The sequence below is a fragment of the Astyanax mexicanus genome, chromosome 8, assembly GCF_023375975.1.
Source record: "Astyanax mexicanus isolate ESR-SI-001 chromosome 8, AstMex3_surface, whole genome shotgun sequence".
NCBI classification, from domain to species: domain Eukaryota; kingdom Metazoa; phylum Chordata; class Actinopteri; order Characiformes; family Acestrorhamphidae; genus Astyanax; species Astyanax mexicanus.
In genome coordinates, this window is record NC_064415.1 from 21,185,978 (window position 1) to 21,208,887 (window position 22,910).

The 22,910-nt window shown below is 38.1% G+C and overlaps 1 protein-coding gene across 1 annotated transcript in view; it reads left to right on the top strand.

The window, feature by feature from the left end:
• arap2 (ArfGAP with RhoGAP domain, ankyrin repeat and PH domain 2) overlaps window positions 1–22,910 on the top strand; it is a 168,159-nt gene that overhangs the window by 14,458 nt on the left and 130,791 nt on the right. The window contains exons 2-7 of the mRNA XM_022678436.2: window positions 4,813–5,627; window positions 6,854–6,927; window positions 14,565–14,647; window positions 15,107–15,159; window positions 15,550–15,930; window positions 18,222–18,291. Of these exons, the coding sequence (XP_022534157.2) occupies window positions 4,915–5,627; window positions 6,854–6,927; window positions 14,565–14,647; window positions 15,107–15,159; window positions 15,550–15,930; window positions 18,222–18,291 (1,374 nt within the window). The 5' untranslated portion in view covers window positions 4,813–4,914. The remainder of the gene's footprint in view (window positions 1–4,812; window positions 5,628–6,853; window positions 6,928–14,564; window positions 14,648–15,106; window positions 15,160–15,549; window positions 15,931–18,221; window positions 18,292–22,910) is intronic.

Genomic DNA, 22,910 nt, shown 5'->3' on the forward strand with positions numbered 1-22,910 from the left:
CTTACTATAAAAACGTTATTTCCCATCAGCCATGCACTAACACCAGTTATCAGTCCAGTGTTTACCACTACACACACACACACACACATACACACACACACACACACACACAAGTGGCGTAACTGTAGTGCTTTAAAGGGAATTTGAGCTAAATGATCAGGTTGGTCCCTCAGAATAAGATATTAAACACACGTTAAAACAGTATTTTTACTTCAGTAATAATTAGCCGCACACGGTAGCTATATTATTCACACAAACACAAAGATCAAATAAGTATAAGGGTGCTGTGTAGCACAAATAATTTACAGAATCAATTTGATTCTCATCCACAAGGTCCCAATTCCATTTGAATCCTGATATGATTTGATATTGACAATTAAAGGTTTTATTCAAATATTTTCTTAAATATTTATTTATTTATTTATAATTTGTTTTTGAAAATTAAAGTTCGCTAGACACTTGACATACTTGAAAAAGAATTTGTATTTATTATAAAAACAATTTAGATTTTTGTGTTTTTTTCTGAAAGTCACTGAACTGCCCCACCGCATTTAAGGTGGAATGAAAAAATGCTAACTTGGTTGCAAGCTAAATGTGTAATTAGTCTAGCAGGTTTAAGTAACATTGACTTGTCAGTAATATTAACTTATCTATACCTACGACATGTCTCGGAACAGCTGGTTTATAACTGCTGGCTACAGCTGGCATTATCAGTTGATAATTAACATAAAGACACTTTGAATGGATCAGGGGGAAAAATCCTGATTAGAACATCCCCAGTTACAACTAAAAAACCTGGAATGTGTATTGGAGACTTTTTACATTTGTGTAAATCTGTGATCATTTTCAGATCTGTGCTGAGCTTCTTGGGCTTTTCTGTTGTACTTTTAACTCAGTTCATTGAGATCTGTCAAACAAACCCTTTCATGTGGGCTCAGTTAAGCTGCCACGCTGTAGCATCTTATCTTATTCACCAACAGGAAGTTAAGTGTTCTTGGCTTTTGAGCACCGCTATAGTGTATGTATATTTTTGATAACTTGCGGTTTATGAGGCTGGTAACTTCAATGAACGTATCTTGTACAGAAGAGTTAACTCTTGGTCTTCCTTTCTTTGGTCAGTCCTGATGAGAGCCAGTTTCATCATACAGTTTTTGATTGTCTTTGCGACTGCACTTGAGGATATTTCATAGCAAGGTCTTTACATTTTTTTGACTGGCCTTCATTTCTTCAAGTATTTTTTTTTTTTACTTAGATGAGTAGTTCTTGCCATAATATGGATTAGAAAATTACTCAAACAGGGCTATTCACTGTATACCTGTAACTCTTGACAGGTTCAGCACAGCTGTTAACTGAAAGCCATTCCAGGTGACTCTACCTCATAACTCTGACAGAGAAGATCCAGCCATCTATGTGCAAAGCTGTCATCTAGGCAAGAGATGCTACTTTGAAGAATCTAAAATATAAAATATATTCAGGTTTGATTAACATTTGTTTGATTACTTAATAATTCAATATGATTTTCTTCATAGTTTAGATGACTTTAGTATTAATCTACAATGCAGAACATGACAATTAAAATAAAGAAAAATCACTGAATTTGACTGGTATGTTGGGCTCTGTTATCCCTGCATGTGAAAGAGACACCATAACACTTGTTTAGCGTCAGAGAAGGCCAGTAAACGACAAACCACAAAAGTTTCCTATTTCCGTGGCTTTCACAGCTTAATAGGCGCTGGTAGTGAGCCTGCAAATAACTGCCACAGACTAACAAGAATGTTTGGGTAAACCACAAAGAGAGGGGCATGTTCACATGCACTGCATATTGACCCTCCCTCTTTGGCTTTAACAGGCTTGAAACATGTTCAGATTGGGGGAGGGAGGAGAGAGAGAGAGAGAGCGCCGCAGGCTACAATTTAATGGCTTTTATGTAACTCTTGTGTTTACTTTTCTTCTAAACATGTTTGTGGTTCACTTCTAGTTCATTCATTAATTTTCTATTCTTTAAACTATTTTTTTTTCATTATTCATTTAGTGGCCTTTTGCTAATGAACCAGTCTTTTGTGGTACAAAAACTCCTCAGTGTTCCCTTTTTATTAAAAATGATGTTCAGAAACATGAAAATTCACCAGAATCAGAAGAACACATTATTCTAGAGAACACGGTCCAGCATATTGCTGGGGGACTTTATACATCTCTAACCCACATTTGGAATTATGCACGGTGCCAGTAAGTTCATGTTTATCTGCTGCAGAAAATTCTATTCTGTTGGCAGTACTAATGCTGGGCGGTATGACCAAAAATGTGTATCACAGTATTTTTCAAGATTCTTAAGGTTTTGCGGTATATCACATTTATTCTTTTTTATTTTATTTATGTATTTATTATTTTTTTGCATGACCTAGGAGTACATATAATATAAAACACTTAGCCTTAAAGGCCTTAAATTAATGCTTTGATCAATATTAGGTTCAGTACTTCCCACAAAATTTCACAATATATAAAAAAAATCTGACTCTATTAGCAGAAAAACAGCTGAAGAACATACAATCAAACAATAAACCTTTAAAAAATGTTAACACTGCTTCCTTTTTTAAGCTAAATGTGTTAAATTGTTCCATAAACCCTATAAATGGACCTATATCTCTAAATATTCAAAAGAGATGTTTCTTAAAAGCTTTGTTGCACAAGTAATACAAGTTTAATATCAATTTACAGTATGTTATTATTAAAGCCATTAGAGGTGTTACAGTATTAAAATCAGCCACAATTCCCCTTTTTTTTTTAGGGAATTCATACAGTGAGGAACAGCAGCAGGAGCTCCTCAGATTAAGTACTGTTCTAATGTTTCTCCAGGTAGGGCAGCACTAGATGTGTTTGACTCCAAAGAGCTGAGCTATAGTCAGTCCAGTGTATTTGTTTGTAATGCTAACTGGCTACCATTAGTTAGTGAGCTTTATCTCCTTTTTTATGCAGTGGCTCTAGCGGTATGGCGGTATGTGTGCATAACTGGCTGTTTTTGAGCTGAGAAATTCAAGCTGTACTGGACTACGATAGTTAGATGGTAACTGAGGTAATTTAGCCCTAGCATTTGTTCGTTTACTAAAAGATGGGGTGCCTTTCTCTGTGTCTTTGATCTACTTTGGTTTTCTATATATATAATATAGCGTTAATTTAAAGCAGCACTGTAAACATGTCATAGTGTTATTGTGCAAAATGGTGGGCCACTGCTGTAAAAATGCATGTAGTACTCCAGTCTTTTCAGTTTGCAGGTTTATGTGGGCTTTTCAACTGTGGTGATGCTATATATACCACATATACTAAATATATACCAGCATATACTAGAATATTTTTATATTTTTAGAATATTTTACACTTTTTACTTTAGCTGTTTTTTTTTTTTTTTTTTACTCCTGATTAATAATAAAATATTTGTCGGAAACTTTGTTATAACCGCTGAGAACTGTTGAATCTCTGTGTGAGTGAAGTTCCCATTTAACAGAGCCGGCCACATTCAGTTAGCATAATCCTATTGCCAATTAAATGTGATAGTGATTTGTTGTACTTCTTTCTCTGGGGGGATTAGTGTGTTGTATAACCTTTTTCTGAAGAAAATTATAATTCAACAAATGTGCTGTGTTCAGTGAGGTCGCCTGGCTTTAATATAATGTTTTGTCTACTGTTCTCTCTGACGAATATGCAGTACTGAGGAAAACTGTGTATACAAGTAAGATTGGAATCATCCCTTATTATTATCTAGATCATACCTAACTTGCTATAACGTGTACAGCTACGCCTCTTGTCTAGATATAAGCCAAACTGTCAACTTTTATTTATTGATATATGTATTTGTTTTCCTTACACACATGTAAAACATGGCTAACCTGGCCACTATATACTAGCATGACTCGTGACTAGGCCTGGGAGGTTAATCGATAAAATTAATTTGATTAATGGATTTACGGTTTTAACATGCTTTTCAAAATGGGATAATCAAGATTGTGCATCTTTATATGTAAAAGCTGCCTGAAGGAATCTCAGTAGATAAACATAAAAAAAACCCTGTAAAGAATTATTTTATGGCAGTGATTTTCATATTCAACACTTTTCCTTAACTGAAATACAAGCGCACTATGTTAACACCACATTTAATATGAAAGCTGCATGTAAGGTTGCAAGGGGACTGCTTACTATTTATTAAATGAGTAAAGTAAAAAATACATATAATTCTTAAAAAAAAAAAACATATTCTTTCAAAGTAAAACGTGCGTTTGATGTTTTTTTAAACGCTTCTATTTCTGTAGAGCAAGCTAAGATTTCCAATGTTTTCAGCAGTGTGATTGGCAGTAGCGCTAGCCGCGGCAAGCATCAGCACTTAGTGATAGTAAATGCCATCCGCCAGAGCTTTAATGAGTGAGAGTTAACTCTGCGGTTAGCGGCTAATGCTAATACTGCTCCAGCCTCGGTGCTGGAGAAACTTCACTGAAACTCAAATGTATTGGATGCTATTGAAAACTGTATTAACATCTAATGGGAAGGATTAGCACAGACTGCCTTTATTAGGAAACTCTGGCATGTTGCATTACATGTGTTATGCACTATTTCTCTATGTGTAGCTTAGTAAATATAACCAGGAGTTGCCTATACCTGTCTACATTTTAAAATTGCAAATGATTAAAAAAAATATTTATTGTGCCTGTTCATTTTTGTATCCTTTTATCTTCCTTCCTTTCTTTTAAGTTCATCTATTTTTGCAACTGCTTTTTTGTGTGTTTAATACATTTTTCTCCATCCCTTTTTCTTTTTCCTTTGTAGAAAGTTCTTCTTCTTCTTCAATGTGACCTGACCTCCTGCTCATGGCACCAACCCTACAGGTCCTAACTCAGAGCTAGGCCTTCACCCCATGTTGTTGCTACCATGACCAGTGAAGGCTCGGATGGCTATTTTATCTCCTTCCTTCTGGACCCCCGCGAAGAGGTCTCTGTGTGGCTCACCAGCCTGCACTTATCTCAGTACGCCTCCAGCTTTTCCCAGGCTGGATACCGCACCTTGGGAGACTGCAATGGGCTGACCGAGGAGAGGCTCCTTGCCATTGGCCAGTTTCCCACAGGCCACCGGCGGAGGATCTTGCGCAGCCTGGATGTGCTCATGGTGGGATGTGATGATGGAAAAGGATCTGAAGGGAGGAGGAAGCCTGTTCCTTGTCCTAGGAATATTTTTCTTAAGGATGGCAAAAGAGTTGTACAAACTCAACAGGGAAATGAAGCTATTGAGAACAAAACTGTTGCTGTAACAAAGAGCCTCCCTGCAAGAACTCATGAAGAGTCAATGCCAAGGAGTATCCCAAAAAAAGTGGCGTCCTCCGGCTCCAGCTCCGCCTCTTTGCACAGCAGCAACGAATCACTGTCGCTTTCCTCGCACTCTTTACCTTCTGACTGGGAGAACTCTGAGGAGCCCCCAGCTTCAGAGGATGCTCCTGAAGGGTTTCAGGGTGTGATGGTGGATAACGACATATATGAGAGCACTCACACTTTTAAAGGGTCTGGACCCAGGCAAACGCGTTCTTACAAGTTACGACACAGGCCAGTGCCAGAGATTCCAGAATCCACCTTCATACCATCACATGACTGGTAGGTCACTGACAGATCTTTTCCCATAATAGTGGTCTGCAAGCGCAAACATGCAGGGATTTTGTAGCCTTAAAGTTTATCCCACTTCTTTCATTCTGTTCATTTTAATTTATGAGATAAACTGAGGAAATAGCACATTTAATTATTAATATTAATAAATATCAGCCCTTTTAATATTACAAAACTGATCTGACACTAGACAAAAACAGTTTGCACAAACTAAATGTAATTATTATTCAAGTATGTGTCTAAGCACTCCTCCACTCCCAGCCACAATGGATGTTTGGACACCAAAGGCAGTAAATGTAATAATGTGAGTTTTATATTACGTTTTGTCACTTTGTTACTTGTGAATTATATTTTTAATCATTTTGAAAAACTGCAGCTACAGATGGCGCACTCATTCTTGTGGGAAATCAAGCAGGATGACATGTTTTTATGCGGTGTATCTACCCTGTAGTGGAGAAGTCGGTGGGCATAATAGTAATAGTACCCTCTTGATACCTGGCATAAGTGGAGAATACAAATCAAATATGAAATAGATCCGCACAGCCTCATTTTTCACTTTTACTCCTGCTAAACCAGTGTTTTTCGTTCCTGCTCCGAGAAACTCCACTGCCCTGCACATTTTTATGGATTCCCTGCTTTAGCACACTGCCTGTAGCTCTGAAGGGGCTTGATAAAAACTGATTGGTCGAATTAAGTGTGTTGAAAGAAGGGAAAGCACATAAACATGCAAGGAAGTCACACCTCGTGTATCCAGAAGGTGTGAATCATGGTGTGGCTTGCAGTACCAATTGATAGTTTGCACATTTGCAGCTCTGTTGATATAATTGCTTTTTCAACACAGTTCATAGGTATTACCTTAAGTTGTGTAAATAGGAGCTACACATTCTACTGAATAGTTGATTAGAATAAGCTCTTTGTTTTGTTGTTATCTATGGTTTGTTTAGAGGGATTTCTCTTAAGAATCTGATGATTAGTTTAGCCTACATAGCAACTAGTTCATTGTCTTAATGACTACGCTGATATAAACACACACACAGCATTGGCACCAGTTTCTTAGTCCCTCACTGGTTTATATATATATATATATATATATATATATATATATATATATATATATATATATATATATATATATATATATATATATATATATATGTCTGTGTGTTTGCAAGTGAATGTGTGTGTATAAGAAAATCAGTTCTCTTACTGATCCACAGGAAAACCAGCATGGAGCAGCAGAAGCAGCAGAGTGGGCCTGAAGCCCCCAGTGGCCCAAGCAGCAGAGAGAAAGGTACACTATGCTTTATTTGCTTTTTAATTAAGAAATATTTCTTTTTATGATTCAGCTGTGCCACTGTTTAGCCCGCTGCAAGCAGAGATGGTTTGGGATATGTCATGGGAGGAAGAGAGAGGGCCAATTCTGTCTTTGTCTCTGTGGAAAGCACTTCTCATCTCCTCGTGCATGGAGAGGCCTAGTTTGCCGAACTCTCTAAACTATATAAAGTTGCGCGTGGCTTTGAAACACTGCTTTTGTGTCTCTGTGTTTTGGGCCGTGTGGATGTGTGTATAGATGTACAGGGAGGATAGTTTTTTTTTTTCTTTTTTTTCTCCTCACCAGTTCCTTCAGGAGGCGTTCTGAAATTGTTTGTGTGAGACAGGCGCTATAGAGGCTGGGGCAACTGGGAATTTGAAGTGAAGCTGTCTGCAAGCAGACTGGTGTATTTCAGTGTCTTAATGTTTTTAATACAGAGTTACAGTCTTGTTCCAGTTCCCTCGTAAGATCTGGTGGATGAGGAATATGAAAGGGGGGGGGGGGGTGCAGAGAGGAGGAAGGAGGGATGGATGGATGGATGGATAGATGGATGGATTGAGTTAAGGAGGCGAAGATGAAGGAGCAAAAGAAAATATATGCTTTAAGTTTGCAAAAGTATAGTACAGTATATGGACAAAAGTATTGGGACACCTGCTCGTTCATCGTGAAGGCTTTCTACTAGACTTTGGACCATTGCTGTGAGCATTTGTTTGGATGTTAGTTGATTACTACATAACTTATCCCCTTATAATTCTCTAAGTGTTAGAGCTGCAACATTGTCGATTATAAATCACACAACAGATTACACAGTTCCTCACTAAATATCAGCACTTTCCCCTTTTAAAGGGCAATGTTCTGGGCATTTAAAGGGCATTTAAATCCCTTATTTAGAACACCCCACTAGCTATGAAACACATCCTCATCGGCTGTCCAGCCCATAACCATATAAGACAATTTTACTATCAAGAAAACAACATAAATGACCTTTTTTGGAAAAATCCCACCTGGGAAGATTTCAAAGTTTTTATCACATCTTAATCTCAAACATCAAATTTGACACATATGTAGTGATTTATGTTATCTTTGAGTCAACTGTCCTATATCTACACATATAAAAAAAGTGTGTGCCACAAATAGCCAAAGTTGTGCTGGAGTGGCAATAAAACCCCAACAACCAAACAACCAGCCCTTGTTCAGCTGTTTCTATCAATGTAAAGCGAAGACAGAGAAAGCTAGAAACAGCAGCCATAGCCACAGCAAGCAGAAATAATCGCTGAGTAATTGACTATTCGGAAAAATAATCGCCAGATTAGTCGACTACCAAAATAATCATTAGTTGCAGCCCTACTAAGTGTTGGATGGAGTATCGTCATCTCAGAGAACACAGTTTAACTGTCCCACAGCTCAATGCTGAATGCAGTGCTTTAAAGCCCTTTCACAACAAAAGCTGCAGTTTTCAATGAAATGGAAACTCCACACAACAAAACTCCGACTCAATTGTTGCATTCTGTGCTCTGGAAACTGCACTAGAAACTCCATAACTCTTACATATGTCCATTCCACTTTTTTTTTCTGTGCCCAGTCCCTGTTATCTTCTCTCCTTAAGTTCCCTCCTCCACACAGGTGCTCAGTTCCCAGTTCTTTGTAGATGTAAAAAAAATAGGATACATCTATTCATAAGAATAAAAAAAAAATACGCACCATAAAGTCATGGTAAAAAAAAAGAAACTACCCATTATAATATTCATACATATTCATATAGTCCACATGGTTTTCGTCTTATAAGCGTTTATATTCCTCTGTGGAGGTGGGAATCGCATCACATTTCTCAATACGATATCACAAAAGTTTGACCAGGATAACAAAGATATCATGATAATGTGATTCTGCAATATCTCTATCTTGTAGATCACAAGAAAATTCTCTATAAGTCATGACATTTGTGTTACTAAAAAGGATAAAATACTTAATTAATTGTTGTCAGTTTTAATATTTAGTATTCTATACTCAATTCAGTATTCTTTACCCTATTCATTTGATTAGTGCCATCATGTTGAGTAATAAAGCTGTAACTTTAGTAAGTTTAATTTGGAAGGGGGGGGGGGGTTTGCGGTGGTGGTTGTAGAATAGAGCACTTGTATTTCAATAAAAATTGTTATTTAATTCCAGGTATCAACAGAATACGATCGCAAATAAACAATATATCGACGTATTATCCCACCCCTACTAGAGGGTATATCGAATTGTGGTCTATATATAAAGCTTTTGTCACTATAAGTAATCAAATCCTCACAGCAAACCTCCAAAATCAAGTACAAAATTGGTAGACTTGTCTTATAATAGGTATATAACGATACACTCAGATCTAAATTTAATTTAATGACCAATATGGGTGTTACAATTTCGATATTTTATCGAAATCAATCGAAATTATGGCATGGCCTCAAGCCTCGAAGTCAAAAAGAGGATCGACGATCCCTCCCGCTAAGCTACGCAATATATATGCAATATATATAGAAAATCGTAAAAAGTAAAGGTAAAAAAAAAAAAGAAAATCGAGAATCGAATCGAATCGTGACCCTAAAATCGGAAATAAAATCGAATCGAGGATTTAGAGAATTGTGACACCCCTAATGACCAACACTCACCTTACAAGTCAATATTTGCAAAATATTTGAGAAAAAAATCTAAAAAAAAAAAAAAAAACTGATAATTGCGCAAAGATTGGCAGTCAGCCGTACTGCAAAGCATTGCGTTCCCATGCTGAAGCGGATGGTTGGTTTTTGCTGCTTGTTTGTTCACAATGTTCACACACAACCACAGTGCTGAGAATGACCCACCACCCAAATAATAGCTGCTCTGTGGTGGTCCTGTGGGGCCCTGGCCACTGAAGAACTCCGTGAAAAGAGGACTACAACATGCTCTTACATACATAGAAAAGCTGTTAAAATTGACAATAATTTAATGAAGTGGTCCATTAATTTCAAGTGTGGTGGTCTTGGTTGAATGGAGAATCAACCCCTACCGTATAACTTGGATGACAGCATTGTTCTCAGATATATCAACCACACTGAATGGAAATATGGTCTTCTAGAGACATGTGCTTCCTAACCACAGTCAGTGACCAATACTAGGTCTGTGGGTGTATCCTGTCATACTTGTGCTATTTAAATGCCCACGCTTTAATGGCGTCCCTTAAATTAAACCTTTTATGTTCATACTTATATGAGCATTATGTATATGCTTAACATAAAATCATGAATTGAAATCATTGTTAATTCTATAGAACTCTGCATAGCTCTGCTCTATTCTTTTAGTGATTAGTTCTGTATGTCTCAGCTTGTTTGTAAATGCATGTGTAGAGCGTGTCCTTCTGAAATAGTGTTTAAAAGTGCAAACTGGACTGAAGCCCAGGATTAAGTAATACTAGCTCTTGCATACTGCTGCTTTAATGTCTTATAAAGTTTATATTAATTAATTTTGGAGCATTTTTTCATAAAATAGGCATGTAAATGGCATCTGGCTTTTTGAAATATATGATTAAATGAAAAGGTTTACTTTCAACATAAAGATTTGCACTGAAATGCCAAAAGTCAGTTGGATGTAGTATGTAAATTGAAGTGTTACTTCAGGAGAAGGCTTGGGGATGCACACATCTTTCTAAGTTGTAAGGTGTCCATTTTTGAGGTTGTGTGGGTATTAAACATTATTTAATACATAGTGTTATGTACTGAAAATCAGAATCAGAAAAACAGAATCTGACTTTATTGTCTACGTGTCCTCACACATCAATAAATTTGTGTTTGGTTACTGTAGCTCAACATTTTACACTATCAGATACACCCATCCTAGACTTCCTACACACACACCCTTGGACACAAACACACCTTAACACAACTTAACACGTGCCAAATTGTATATTTGTGGTAAAGTTAAGTAAATGATGCAGTTTAAACTGAATTAAATAAGGTTTATACATATGCAGAAGAATCAGTAATTGAGAAAACAGTAAAAAGTGACCTGAAGAAGAAGACCATGGTGAACAGAGTAAGAGAGGACGTTTAGGATTGTATGGATTGTATGTAATAGCAATGTACTGCATGTATGTAATAGACTGTATCCAGAATGTTGTTCTGTAGTGTTTAATTGTTCATGAGTGTTAGGGTGTCTGAACTTTGGGGGCCAGAAAGAGAAATATATGCACAGTCACGGGCCACAGACTCTATAATAAAACACATAATGTTACACACCATTTTACATGAGTTACTGTCTTTATCTATCTTTGACAGTGCTTCGTTTCATAATGTATTTTAATATTATACTCCTAAATAGGCAACTGATTCCTGACAAATTAAACATACACACTTCCCTCTGAACTCAGTTAAAAAATAAAAATTTTCCCAACATGCCTGAAATGTTCTGCATTTGCTGTCCGTTTTTAATTTCTTTGGAGTTGTTAAACTCTTTGGCCCATTTTCTGTGCTACAACTGAGCATTCTCGCCGCTTGTAGACTCTTTGGCCCATTTTCTGTGCTACAACTGCAGATTCTCGTCGTTTTAAGGCTCTAGCGCCCGTTTACTGCGCTACAACTGGGCACTTTGAATCTCACATTATAAAAACCTGCGAGCCAACATCCATTTTATTTCTAAAATACCTTGCGGGCCACTTCAAAAAAGGAAATGGGCCGCAAATGGCCCGCAGGCCATAGTTTGGACACCCCTGATGAGTGTGATGACATGTGGGAAGAAGCTGCTCTGTAGTCTGGTGGTCTCTATCCTCAATTGGATGAAATTGCTTTTACAAGTTGTTATGCTATCAATATGCTATTTTCTTGCCACTGTCTACTTTGGCTTGCTTAGAACAGGCTTGTACCTGGATATCTATACAGTAGTTTTGGGACATTTTTTGTGAAAGTAAATACATTTGAATGAAATTAAATTATCACCCACAGTGGTTGGTAATGATTGTGAGCAGCTTGGGGTGTGCCATATTGTATCGTACACAATAATATCGCCAACATTTTTTTATATTGTTCGCGATATTATACCCTGAAATATTGTGTCATATCACCCACCCCTAATTATTACATCAGGGCACTACATTTTTGCTGTTTTTAGCAAAAGACAAAGAATCACACTGTTCTCATATCCCATTATATATATCTAGTAGAGACAGATTATATCTGTCCAATATCATTTATTTCACTTATTCCTGTATTAATCCTGGATATCTGGAGATATCTGGAGTGCATTATTAGTATCATGACATGCTGGATCGTTCACGTCTGTTACAAATCTGACATAATTATTGTATTTTTTTTATCAGTTAGGGGTGTGTCATATCATATTGTATGCAATAAGAAAATGTAATTTTCATTTTGTTGCAGTAGTGTATTCTTGAAATATTTGGTAGGCAGTGCAATGGGTGGTAATGATGACGACATAACTGGTGGCATCAGGTTAGACTTATCCATACAAACAGACAAGCAAAACTGGCAGAAATCACTTTCACAGTCAGTTTAGGAGGCTCTAAACTCCTATTCCACAGGTCAGTAACGCCTCTAAACCTTATAGGGGACATGGCAAAAGTCATGGGACATAATAGCAGTTATGTAATATCGTTCCATGGCTTTGAAAATCAGTTTAAACTTACTGATCCTCTGAAATGATCTCATTTTTTTTCTTTTCTAATAATAAAACAGTATGATCTCTCAGAGAACAGTACAGATGATCCAGAGATGGGGAAACTGTAGGGAGAAGTGAGAAGCAAGGAAGGGAGTACCACGCGCAGTCAGAAGGTCAACTGCAGATAATGATAAATGATGACAGCGATCTAAAATGACTCCTGTGCCACTGGGCTAAGTGATCTGATACAGTGTCTGTCGTAGATAACATACTGCAGTCTAGATCGGACCCCCTCTGGTCTGCCCTTATCTAGCAGTGGGGTCCTGTCTATTAGCTGGGTATCTATATGCGTGTCCGTCTAGAGGGAGCGGTCTGGAATTTCTGCTGCCCCTTTCTATTGTCGTGGAGATATGGCAGTCATTTGTCACCTTGACAACCAGTCACCCAAGCTGTAGCCTGTCTGCTAGACCTTCTATCCGTTCTCCTTCTGCTCTCCTTCTGTGCTTTTCGGTTTTCTTTACATTTCTTGCCATTTTTCTCTGTTTCTGTTCTCCCTCCCCCATGTTTGCACCCATCTAGTAAATTGTACATCTTTAGACTGTCTGTATTCTAGGGTTGTGCATTGGGTTGGAAATTCACTTTTTTCATACAGTCATACTGTTTCAAACATTACCATGGTATGGGGTGGGCGATATGGCGCAAAAATAATATCACAATATTTCATAGTATTTTTATGATAACGATACTCTTGCCGATATGACAAAACACTGAAAAAAAAAACATTATTTAAAGAATACACTACTGCAACAAAATGAAAATTACATTTTATGATATGGCACTGATAACTGAGAAATAAAAAAATGCAAGAATTTTATCAGATTTGTAACAGATCCAGATGATCAGATCAATTATCCAGGATGTTATGATACTAATAATGCACTCCAAATATCTTCATATATCCAGAACTGAAGTAAAATAAATGATACTGGACAGATATAGTCTGTCTCTAGTAGATATATAATGGGAAATGAGAACAGTGGGAATTTTTCTTTTGCTAAAAACAGCAGTTGTAACCTGATATGATAATTTGAGGTGGGACATGGCACGATATTTCAAGGTATAATATCATTCACGATATTCAAAAATGTTGCTGATATTACTGCGCATGATACGATATGGCTCACCCCATGCAGCGGTATACTGTATTACCGCATAGGGGCAGAGATTTGCATAAACTGTGCAAGCCCTTTGTTTACGTGGCTACAATACCGTGCAATTCTGGGTTATTACTGAACTGAAAACGGATCTCCTGGTCTCCTGATCATAGTGGCAGGGCTTTAGACCGCTAGACCACTGGAAGCCCCAAAAATGAGCTGTTTTAGCTGATATTATTTACAGAGCAGAAATATGGCATGTTCAGAAAAAAAATTGAGATGGTATAAAATGGTTTACATTTACTTTTTAGAAATTTCAGATCTGCAACACATTCCAAAACAATTTGGGACAGTACCCATAACCTTTTCTTTCACAGCCATACCTTTCGTAATGTGTGCAGCATGTGGCTTTGTGTTGTCTTCTTAAAAAAATCATGGACATCCATGGAAAAGAAGTTGTTTTAATGTATCTTCTGCATTAATGCTGCATCACAGAATTGTTTTGGTGGTATTAGAAATCACCGGTGTTTTAGGCACAGAAATCCCTCCAGATACCTTGAATTGTTTAATAATCTGATGTTGTGCTAAGAGAGAGACGTGAATCCCTTCTAATCTTTCTTTGTGATTTGTTCTTTACAAACTGAATATCATATGCCTTTCTATACTTCTTAAAAAACATATGTGGATCACCTGTTAGACAATAAATAATCTAATAATAATAATAATCTAAATAATCTAATTATTTAATTTATTTAACTTTTACATTAGTTTTGTAGAGAAAAGTTAACGTTTGGATTTTTAACATTATCAATGATGTGGTTTATATGTGCTTTCCAGACCCTCATCAAAGGACATCTTCTCCCATCGATCCCTACGGCGAACTTTACCTTTACAACAACAACAATGCAGAAGACAAACAAGTAAGTTCCATGTTTTGTGTTCTCGTGTGCGTTGGTAGGCCAGTTCCTCTAATATCAGTGCTTTTAATATGATCTACAATAACTGGACAACACCAGTGGAATCTTCTGTTTATGTTCTTTTGGTTTAATGTTGCTCACTTCCCATCAGAGCAGTGTGTTCTTTGGTTGTACCCTCAATAGTGAAATAAATATATATTTTACTTATCAGTCAGCCTTTGCAATAATCCTTCAGTGGGTTTCAGGTGCTTGGTGCTGCATTGTCTGGTTTTCCATTTCTGATAAACCCACTTCCTTACTTTAAATTGATGTCATGGTTTCAGTTATGGTTTGACTTTAACTGTAAATGTCACCGTAGGACAGTTTTGCTTCTTTCGTTTGTGTTTGCATATGTGCAAACATTCATATTCATACATTTATACAATATGTTGAAGTTGTGCATATTTTTGTGTTTGTTTAAAGGATGTTGTCACCAATGAAACATTCAACGTAAAGGAGAAGCAGAAGAAGACGAGGTAGTGTGTGAATGCCTGTTTTACACATTTACCTCAAGAGTGTTAACCATGTTTGTGGTGGTGTCTGATGGGTCAACTGATATAAGAGCTTTTAAGCATAAGTTTATGTTTATGAGACCATTTAAAATGCATGTTAAACAGTATTTTTTTGCCATTATTTGCCACTGTGTCACCTTAAAATTGGCATCTCTGTGGTGCTGCTCATAAGAGGTGTGGACCTGTTTTTTCCTGTAAAGTGGCTTTGTGACAACCTTTGTTGTAAAAAGCGCTATATAAATAAAATTGAATTGAATTGAATATTTATATTTTAATTTGTATTTATTATTGTAATGCACACTTTAATCATGTAATTACACTTTTTTTTCAATAACCTCACTAAAAAACACACAGGAAGCAGCAGACCAAGCAGAAACAGAGGGTGGCGGAGAGCAGGCGAAAATTTTCTCAGCAGCACACCGCTGCACACAACGATGACGGCTACTCTATGATTCAGTCGTGCCCACCCAATCAAGAGAAGACGTCAAGTGAAACCTCCTCAAATCCTGCCACCTCACTTAAAATCTCCCTACAGACTCCGCCCAAACTGACCGGAAATCAGCCACTGGTGAATGCAAGTGACATCTACAGCGAGCCACTGGACACGCTCTCTGGACTGGTAAAACACACCCTTCCCGACCACAGCGAATCAGCCATCTCGCCATACGCCTGCTACTACGGAGGTCCCAAAAGTTCTGTCAAAATGGGCTGGCTGGACAAGCTCTCGCCTCAAGGGTGAGGAACAGGCCTGATGAACAGGCTTCTTATGAATTAAACTCCACTTTTTATGTCCTTATGTTCTTTAACTTGTATTATCTAATCCCTCATAATAACATATCCTTGTGATATTGCATATTTTTCACGCTATAACTTGCATTTAAAATCCTTTAATTTTTTTCAAAAATCATCAGTGCACCTTATAAAAATCTGGTGTGCCTTATGTATGAATTCCACCAGTCAGGTTGTAAGGAGCAGTAAATCCACTTTGCTGAAGTTTAGCAATATATAGATGAGTTTCAGTAAAGTTTCTCCAGCACTAAGGCTGAAGCAGTATTAGCATTAGCTGCTAACCGTAGAACTAACTCTTCTGCCATTTAGAGGTGAGTATATTGGACTGTAGTCGGCTTGTTTACCATGCTAAAACAAGCTACGTAGAACAAACCGCTAGCTGCTAGCATCCTTGGTACCAAAACACTCAGGGTTCCTCAATTTAGTGCTGTTGGGCAACATTTACTAGCGCCAATTGCTGCTAACCGTGTCTATATAAATATTGGAAATCTAAGCTTATTGTAAATAAACGAAAACGCTTTACTCACCCAAATAAAAAAGTTTTCAGGACAAAAATCTGTGCAGATTAACATGCAGCTCTTGTTTGACTTTAAAAGAAAATGTTTTATTTTTAAGAATTACAGTTTTGTTTACTTATGCGCCTCATAGACAAGAAAATAGACGTTTATTGATAGTTCACCTTATAATATGGTGTGCCTTATAGTCTGTAAGATACAGTAAAACAATGGGCGCGTCCTGCTTGTATACTGACTACTTACAGTAATTAATCACTTCCTGTTAGAACAAAGTGGGTGAGTATATTAATATTTTTGTACTAACCTGCCAAACTCGCAATATTAAGATTAGTATACCATGTATTCCCTTTTTCCATTTTAGTCAGTTTCCTGTTTACTTTACCCTTTGAACTCTGTAGATGCTCTGCACACAGTGTAAATAATTCTGGATGACTAGACCAACAGATATGCTCTAAAATTACTATTATTTAATAATTAATGAACTATTCTTTTACTCTGTCTTTCACTAAAAGTTTCTTCAATTCCTGTAAAGTTACCATCTTTTTGGTTTTCATTGGACAGCTTGAGCTTACCTTAGCATGCTAGCATCTCACTGCTCCAAACAAGGGTTCCCAATTGTTTTTTTGATAATACCCACCTATATCCAACTATATCCACTATATATCCAGAATATAATAAATACACATATTTTTATTTAGAAAATGACCCTTTTAGCTCTAATCATCAGTATGAATACATTAATACAGTATTATCTACACATTTGTGGTTAATCTGGTTCTAATCTTGTGTTCAGCTACAGGGCAGGGTTTTCTTTCGGCACTAATGAAAGATCACTCTTAGATTGGAGAGTGAGCATCACATAAACACTCTGTCTCCCATTTAAGATGCTCCTAATTCTATAAAGCTGAAGATAATACTATGAAGCGGTCCTTTTTACTGGTTTGTCACTGGGTAATATCTAGTCACTGCGGATAGACAGGAATATTTCTGACCTACGTTTATTAACATGGACTTGCAGCATGCAGGAAATATGAGCTTTAACAAAGATGCTTTGAGTATGATCACGCATACAAGATATCCTTCATGTCTCTCACTCTTGAAATATTTCTGAATATGTGACCATCTGCGCAAAGCATAAAACTAAAGCTGTGGTAAACCAGTTAATTGGAGGAACTTATACGTGTGAATTTTGGTTCCACATTAGTTTTGTCAGTCTTTAAAGCTACGGTATATAAATAAACTATTTATGATAAACCTAGCAGCTATTTGGCACTGCATATGCTGAACCATGATTACCATACTGTGACTGGTTGGGACAAATCCACGTACCATTACACCACATACAGCTATGAAAAAAAGAGACCACTTAAAAATGATGAATTTCTTTGATTTTACCAAATTAAAAGTTATCCAAAAGCAGTGTATAAGACTGGCGAAGGAGAACATGCCAAAATGCATGAAAACTGACAGATTCTTTGCATTATGTGACGTCTGAAAGCTCTGCATCTGCTCTGCAAAGAAAAATTACAATATATTTTTTTCATGTACAATAAGTCGATAATGTAATTATTGTGACAGGTTACTGAGACATCTTTTTTTTCCTGAAATAGCTTTTTATTATAATGGCATAGGGTTTTAGAATAGCTCTTAATTATAATTTATTTAAGGTTTCCAATGACTTCTCCCTTTTTCAACCCTTTATTCTTAATTTTTTCCTTTCAGAAACTGTGTCTTTCAGAGAAGATGGGTCAAGTTTGATGGAGAGAATCTCACTTACTATAACAACGACAAGGTTAGTGAACGCAGCTCGGCCCCACATGCATACACATCGTTTTCTGTCTGGTGCCTAATCGTATGCACGCTCACGCTCCTCTATAATACCTCGCTTTCGGCGCTTGTGCTGAATTGGTTTAGGCCCTGCTTCAGTGTGGTTTAGGCCCGGGTGACGTGAATGGGAGCGCTAATGCCCATTCTCAAACTGTCTTTTCCGCTCGTTCCCCCTCCATAGTGCTTAACAATGCGGCGTACTTTCTGATCTTCAACAAGACCTTACAGAGGGCGGCCGGGAGCTCGGCGTTCCCATCAGCCTTTTAAATTAGAACAGTTTGAAAGGGTCCGGCAAGGCCCGAATCACCTCTTTTATGATGACTCGCTTGCTTTTTTTATATTTTTGCAGAGCAAGAAGTTCAAACGCATGACCGTGCATCCATCTTTTCAGTGCTTTTAGATATTGGCTCATTCTGAGAGGACAAAGCGGCCGGCGGTGCGCGCGGCAGTTAGCGAAGGAGGTAGAGGATGAAGGTGACACTGATAGGCCGGAAAGGAGCACCACATTTCTTTGGACGAGAAAAGAGGAGATGGAGGGGTCTGTGGGAAAAGGTGACATTGCTCCATGCTAGGCTGAGCACCTGTCTGGAGTGACCTGTTACGCTACTTTAGCCCTCTTTAGCTCCAATAAATGAGGGTCATCAGCGGAACTGCTTCCTGCTTCCTCAGCATCCCTCACCCCCTGCCCATCTCTCTCTCTCTCTCTCTCTCTCTCTCTTAAAGAAAAAGCAGGGTTAGTGTTATGCTTAGCAGAGGAGAAAAGAGAGAAGAGGAAGCAAGGAGAGTAAAGAATATTGCAACTCAGCAACACTGTACTTCTCAAAGCCCTAAACTTTCTCGCTCGCATTCACTCGTTTTCTCTCTCCTTCTGTACCCTACACATGACACTACTTGAATGCATCTCATTCTTTTGTAATTTTTTGTCTTTAACCCGCCGCCAGCCTGCTGCTGCGTATCTATTTATTGCATCTGTTTACGCAAACATTTGTTCTAGCATTCTAGCGGTGTAGCGCGTGTCCGGGTCTTGTTTGTTAGCAGTGTGAGTTGTAGGGTGCGTTTAGATGGAGTTTATAGGCGTCCGTGAGGCGCCCTTCCTGTGCTAGCACTTTTTATGTTCTGCTGTGGCAGCGAAGGCCAACATCACAATCAATGACGTGAACTCTGTGTGATGTAGGCTCGTTAATCAGTTGCTAATTATAGAGCAGCTTTGTCTCTCTCTGTCTCTCCCTCCCTCCATCTCTCTCTCTCTCTCTCTCTCTCTCACCCTGTGTCCCTTTTTCTGCCCTGTGGCCTTTTATTTATTGGGACATGGACACGCACAGCTGCATTGAGGATGTGTGTGTGCGTGGTAGTGCAAGTGGGTGGCTATGCGTCTGAACACACAAACTGTCCTTTACTTTGTCAAAATGTCTTGATGAATGGACCAAAAGAAATTCTCCAAAATGACCTGAAATGAATTCCTTTTTTTATTTTTTTACATTGATTCCATTAAAAGTTAAGACTGTTTTATTGCTCTGCTGTAAAGTTGCTGTTAAGGAGATACTTTATTTTCACTGGACAGTGACAACATGCAACACCAATAAGACCAGGGACCCATTCTCCTCTGGTCAAAATCACTTGTCCTCGACATGTTAAAAATCAAAGGATTGCATTGTGTGAATTAATCATAAAGTGCAACACCGGGCACTTTCTATGGAAACTGAGTTCACCCAGTTTCCATGTGCATGATACGGCTAGCTTACCCCCTGCGCAATGTCTGTAGTTGTTAGTTTTCTCTGCAACTACATCACATTGTTGACTAAAGCTCAGGGAACGTTGCCTCTGAGGAGAGATTGAGTGAGGCCTGTCAGTAGGTGCCACATTTGTACCAGTAAGACCTCATAGAAGACATTAAAGGAGAACTCCGGTGTAAAATTTACTTTTGGGGTAGTAAAAAATGAGGAGTGATCTATTCAACAAAGGTAAATACTCTGTGTTCTCCCACAGCTTTCCAAGATCCAGTAATTTTATTCTATTTTTCTAAAAATGCTTTAGGATGGATGATATGGGGCATATTTTGCCCCTGCAGATTAATCGCTTTTTACACTGTTATCCAGGCTCAAAGTAGCTCCACACCTCATTGGTAGAATCTAGAGAGCCCTGGAATTTAAAACAAGGCGTTAATAACTTTAAAAGTGCACAATAAGCCTATTAAAACACTGTTTACAACCTGTAGTGTAAACTAAATCCCTGTGCTGCATCACACTCTCATACTCATACTGATCATGACTTTACTTTAAGATGGTGGCGCCCGGAGATGTAGGTTACGCTATGGGTTGTTAACAGTGGTTTTAGTAAACGTCTTGTGCATTTTGAAGTTATTAATGCCTTGTTTTAAATGTCAGGGCACACGGACTCTACCAATGAATGAGTGTGGAGCTATTTTGAGCCTGGAATGAGCCCTGCGATTTATCTGCAGGGGCAAAATATGCCCCGTTTCATCTATTCTAAAGCACGTTTGGACAAACCGAAAAAAACATTGTGACCGGTGGCATTTGGCTTGAATTGTCCATTCAAACTGAAAAGTAACTCTACCATAAATAGCATCCACTTTTAATGCAGGAAACCCAGACATCCTGTATGCTAGTACAGCATTTTGTAGCTTCCACGGGACTGGTCAAAAGTCTTGGGACACATCACTAGTTTCTGTCCAATGGCATAAGTTTGACATAGATGATGACACGGAGATATAGTTATAGTATATAAGCTGTGGAATGTAACTAATGCCAAGAATAGAGAGGGAATGTAACTGATCTAGGGCACATAGGAGACCCAGGCTGTCACTCTTTCTTCTATCAGCATCAGGCCGTACTGTTGGGCAGTCGTTAACTCAGGAAAATAAATAAAGAAATGGAATTATGTTGGAAAAGAAAAAATGCATTATATAAACTTGTTTTTAACTGCCATTCAACTTATAGAACTGCAAACTAATGATGCTTCTTGGCTCTAAATAGCTAGGGATAAAACATACTATGCATTAGAATAAAACATAGAATAGAATAGAATAAAAATACAAGTCTAGTAAATAGTCACATCTTCAGTTACATCATTGTAAGCCAGAACCAAATATAAACCCATTCTAATATTAATATTTGTCATTTTAGCTATATACTCATTTTTTTCCCCCACTGTCATTCTTGGCCTCCTCCCTTTCCCGAGGGAGAATATGATGAAACTTCCCAGACACAGACAGACGCTCCTAATCGCCACGCCACACTTCATCACCTTGTGATGTCATCAGGCACAGCCAGATCATGAAGGCGTGGGAGACGGGACAGGAATACACTCCCGTACTGTGTTTAGGGCCCAAGGGCCCAAGTAGCCAGCTCCCTGTGGAGTTTACCCCTGGTTTCATCAACCTTATGTCAGTCCCTAACACCAGTGGGACTCCGGGGACACTTTGACAGTACTTTTGGAGGGGTGTGTGTGGGTGTGGAAGTGTGTGCGCGTTTTAAATCAGGGTTTTAGGATGTCACCTGTCGGTAGACTGAAGGTGAGAAAAGAGTTGGGGATGGAGATTAGTTCTCTGTCTGGCTCTGAATTAAGGCGAAGTGGAGTTCCCAGCTGGGCCTAAGTAGTCCTGCAGATCCCTCTGAGACTGCTTCACTCGCCCGCTTGCTGTGCTGTCCTCTTTCTGCTGATGCCTTTTAGCATATCTGTAGTGTGTTGGCTGGAGATATTTAAGGAGAGGTACACTGTGTCCACCAGACCAGGCCTCTTCGGAAGACAAGAGTATTAATATATTAAAAGGAAGTTTTTCCTATCCTTTGCTGCAGTAACAGCTTGTACTCTTTTAAAGAAGGCTTTACATTTAAAGATATTAAAGCATTTGCTGTCAGGGGTTGATTGCATCAAGAGAAAGTAGCATTCTTTGGTCAGGTACTGATGTTGCGTGATTTACCGTATTTTATGGACTATAAAGTGCGTTGTATTATAAGGCGCACAATAAATGATTTTCTATTTTCTAGTGTGTTTTTTTTTTTACAAAAGGTGCTCCAGATTGCTTACCTTAAGCTTAGATTTCCAAGATTTATAACAGCACACTTAGCAGCAGCGCTAGTCACAGTTAGCAGGTGTATCAGAGTAAAAGTATTAATGTTATGGAGAGAAAAAAAAGTAGTGAAGTAAAAGTGAAAGTAGGAGAAAAAAATAATATTCCAGTAGATACTTCACTACTGTAGTTAAGTACTAAAATGCTATATCTGTAGTTTGTTACTGTACATCTCTGGTAAAACATATCTGGCTTACATACAGAATTTAAAGAGTTTTAAAAAGTGGTTAAGTTAGCTGTGGTGATTGGTAATTGGTTCCCGATAGGTAGGACATATGGGGTGCTATCCACAGATAGCAGAGCTTAGCAGCGCTTATCACTAGTAAATGCTGCCTGACAGCCCTAGACAGAGTGCCCTGGGTTACCCGAACACTCAGGGTTCCTGTCATCTAGCTAGCTGTTCGTCCCACGTAGCTTGTTTAACAGGGAGACTACAGCCCAATATAATCTCCTTTGAACAGCGAAATAGCTAGCGCTGCGTTTAGCAGCTAATG